Source organism: Pygoscelis adeliae, unplaced genomic scaffold (genome assembly GCF_000699105.1).
Source record: "Pygoscelis adeliae isolate BGI_AS28 unplaced genomic scaffold, ASM69910v1 Scaffold139, whole genome shotgun sequence".
Classification (NCBI taxonomy): domain Eukaryota; kingdom Metazoa; phylum Chordata; class Aves; order Sphenisciformes; family Spheniscidae; genus Pygoscelis; species Pygoscelis adeliae.
The window spans coordinates 2,011,779-2,013,423 of record NW_008825613.1 but is presented as its reverse complement, the minus strand read 5'-3'; the positions used below and the strand labels follow the sequence as shown (position 1 = coordinate 2,013,423).

Here is a 1,645-nt window from a genome sequence, read left to right as displayed (position 1 = left end):
CGCCGGGGGCCTGCTGCCTCCCCCGGCCCAGTGGGGACACCGGGTCCTACTAAACCAGCCTCGTCTCCCTGCCCTTTGGCACCCCGCGGATGCATGACCCGCTCTGCAGCCACGTAGAGACCAAGGAGTGGGCACCTTCCCTTCCTTAGAGACCCACCCCATGCCATGAGGATGCCGGAAGGTGGTTGGAAGGAGCTACGTGTCGCCAGATTTCATGGAAATGGGGTTCCCCCTACCCCCATGGAGCTCAGGGGGAAGAGCCAAGGGGGATTGGTCGGTGAGCTGAGCATCGGTGACTCCTGAATGGAGCGGGAGTGGGGAATGCCACCTCCCTGTGCTCCTCAAAGCCTGGGGCGTCCTGTTCCCACCCCTGTCCGTCTGTCCCCATGCCTGGGCGTTCCTGCTCCCCTATGGCCGCTGCATCTCCTGGGCCAAAAGCACTTACCCTGGGGTCCTCGGGGTCCTCGGGCAGGGGCTGAGCCAGCACATCGATGTCGTCCCCCGAGCTGCCGATGGCCACGTAGCTGTAGGAGCCCCGAGTGTAGGGAGCGCTGTGCCACCGGGACCTGAGCACGCTCCTGGGAGCAGGCAGGCGCTGGTTCCCTGCGGGTGTGGATTTTGGGTGGTATCCAGAAATCTGGGTGCACATTTCCCTGGGGGGGGTTGGGGTGATGAGGGTGGAGGAGGTGGCAGTACCTGTCAGCATGCGGAGGACACGTGTCATGGTGCCGAGAACCTCCGCGTCGCTCAGCGTCTCCATATACTCCGACTCCTTCCCCGCAATGAAGCCGCAGAGGACATGCCCGTGCCTGAGGAGGAAAGATGGGGCCCAGAGCTGCCTGACGCCCTCCCGCTGATCACCGGGAACCGTGCCCTCCCTGCCCCGGGAGCGCCACTGCATCACGGGCCACCAGCGACCCAGAGAAGGACTTGAAGCTCCAGACAGGACCAAGACTCTCCTTCAGGTTGCCCAGAAGATGCCCAACGCCCCGGCCGCGATGCCCCTTTGCCGATGCTCCCGGCCACGTACTGCTCTGGCGGTTGCAGGACCACAAATCCAATGAGCTTCTTGAACCAGTTGGCCTCCAGGTCAGCGCTGGGCTCCTCAAGGGGCGACTCGTCCTCCCACACCACTTCAAGGAACTGCTGCTGGGGTTCCCAGAAAGGCTGCTCGAACTCCAGGAAGATCTTGTTGTTTGTGCCGAAACCCAGGCGGCGAATGGCCTCCGCTTTCCGCTCTGGCAGGGGAGGCTGGAAGAAGTCCTGGTGGCGTTCCTTGAGGAAACCTGCAGGCAGAAGATCGGGCAGCTCTGTTGGGGTCTGAGATACCTTCCCCTCCCCAAACTCCTGGCCAGCCTCCCCTCTCCCACCGGGGTTGCCGAGGCTGGGAAGGGGTTTGGGCAAGTCCCTGCCCTCCATCTGTCCATCACCAACCACACCAACTGGTTGGAGGGGACAGGCAGGGCAAGGAAAGGTGTTGGTGTCCTCACTCAGCGGGACAGTGATGATGATGTGGTCAGCGAGGAAGGCGTCTCCGTCCTCACACTCCACCCGGACGGGGAAATCCCTGGCCTTGTCCCCTTCCTCGTGGAAGGACCCTCTCCACCGGATGGTCCTCACTGCCTTGTTGAGCAGGACAGTGCCG

At 63.3% G+C, this 1,645-nt stretch overlaps 1 protein-coding gene across 1 annotated transcript in view; it reads right to left on the bottom strand.

Moving 5' to 3' along the window:
• PAOX (polyamine oxidase (exo-N4-amino)) overlaps nucleotides 1-1,641 on the bottom strand; it is a gene marked incomplete at its 5' end in the record, with an annotated part of 1,820 nt that extends 179 nt beyond the window's left edge. Inside the window, 4 exons of the mRNA XM_009332783.1 lie at nucleotides 446-603; nucleotides 697-809; nucleotides 1,031-1,286; nucleotides 1,491-1,641. Of these exons, the coding sequence (XP_009331058.1) occupies nucleotides 446-603; nucleotides 697-809; nucleotides 1,031-1,286; nucleotides 1,491-1,641 (678 nt within the window). The remainder of the gene's footprint in view (nucleotides 1-445; nucleotides 604-696; nucleotides 810-1,030; nucleotides 1,287-1,490) is intronic.
• Nucleotides 1,642-1,645: the final 4 nt, after the last annotated feature.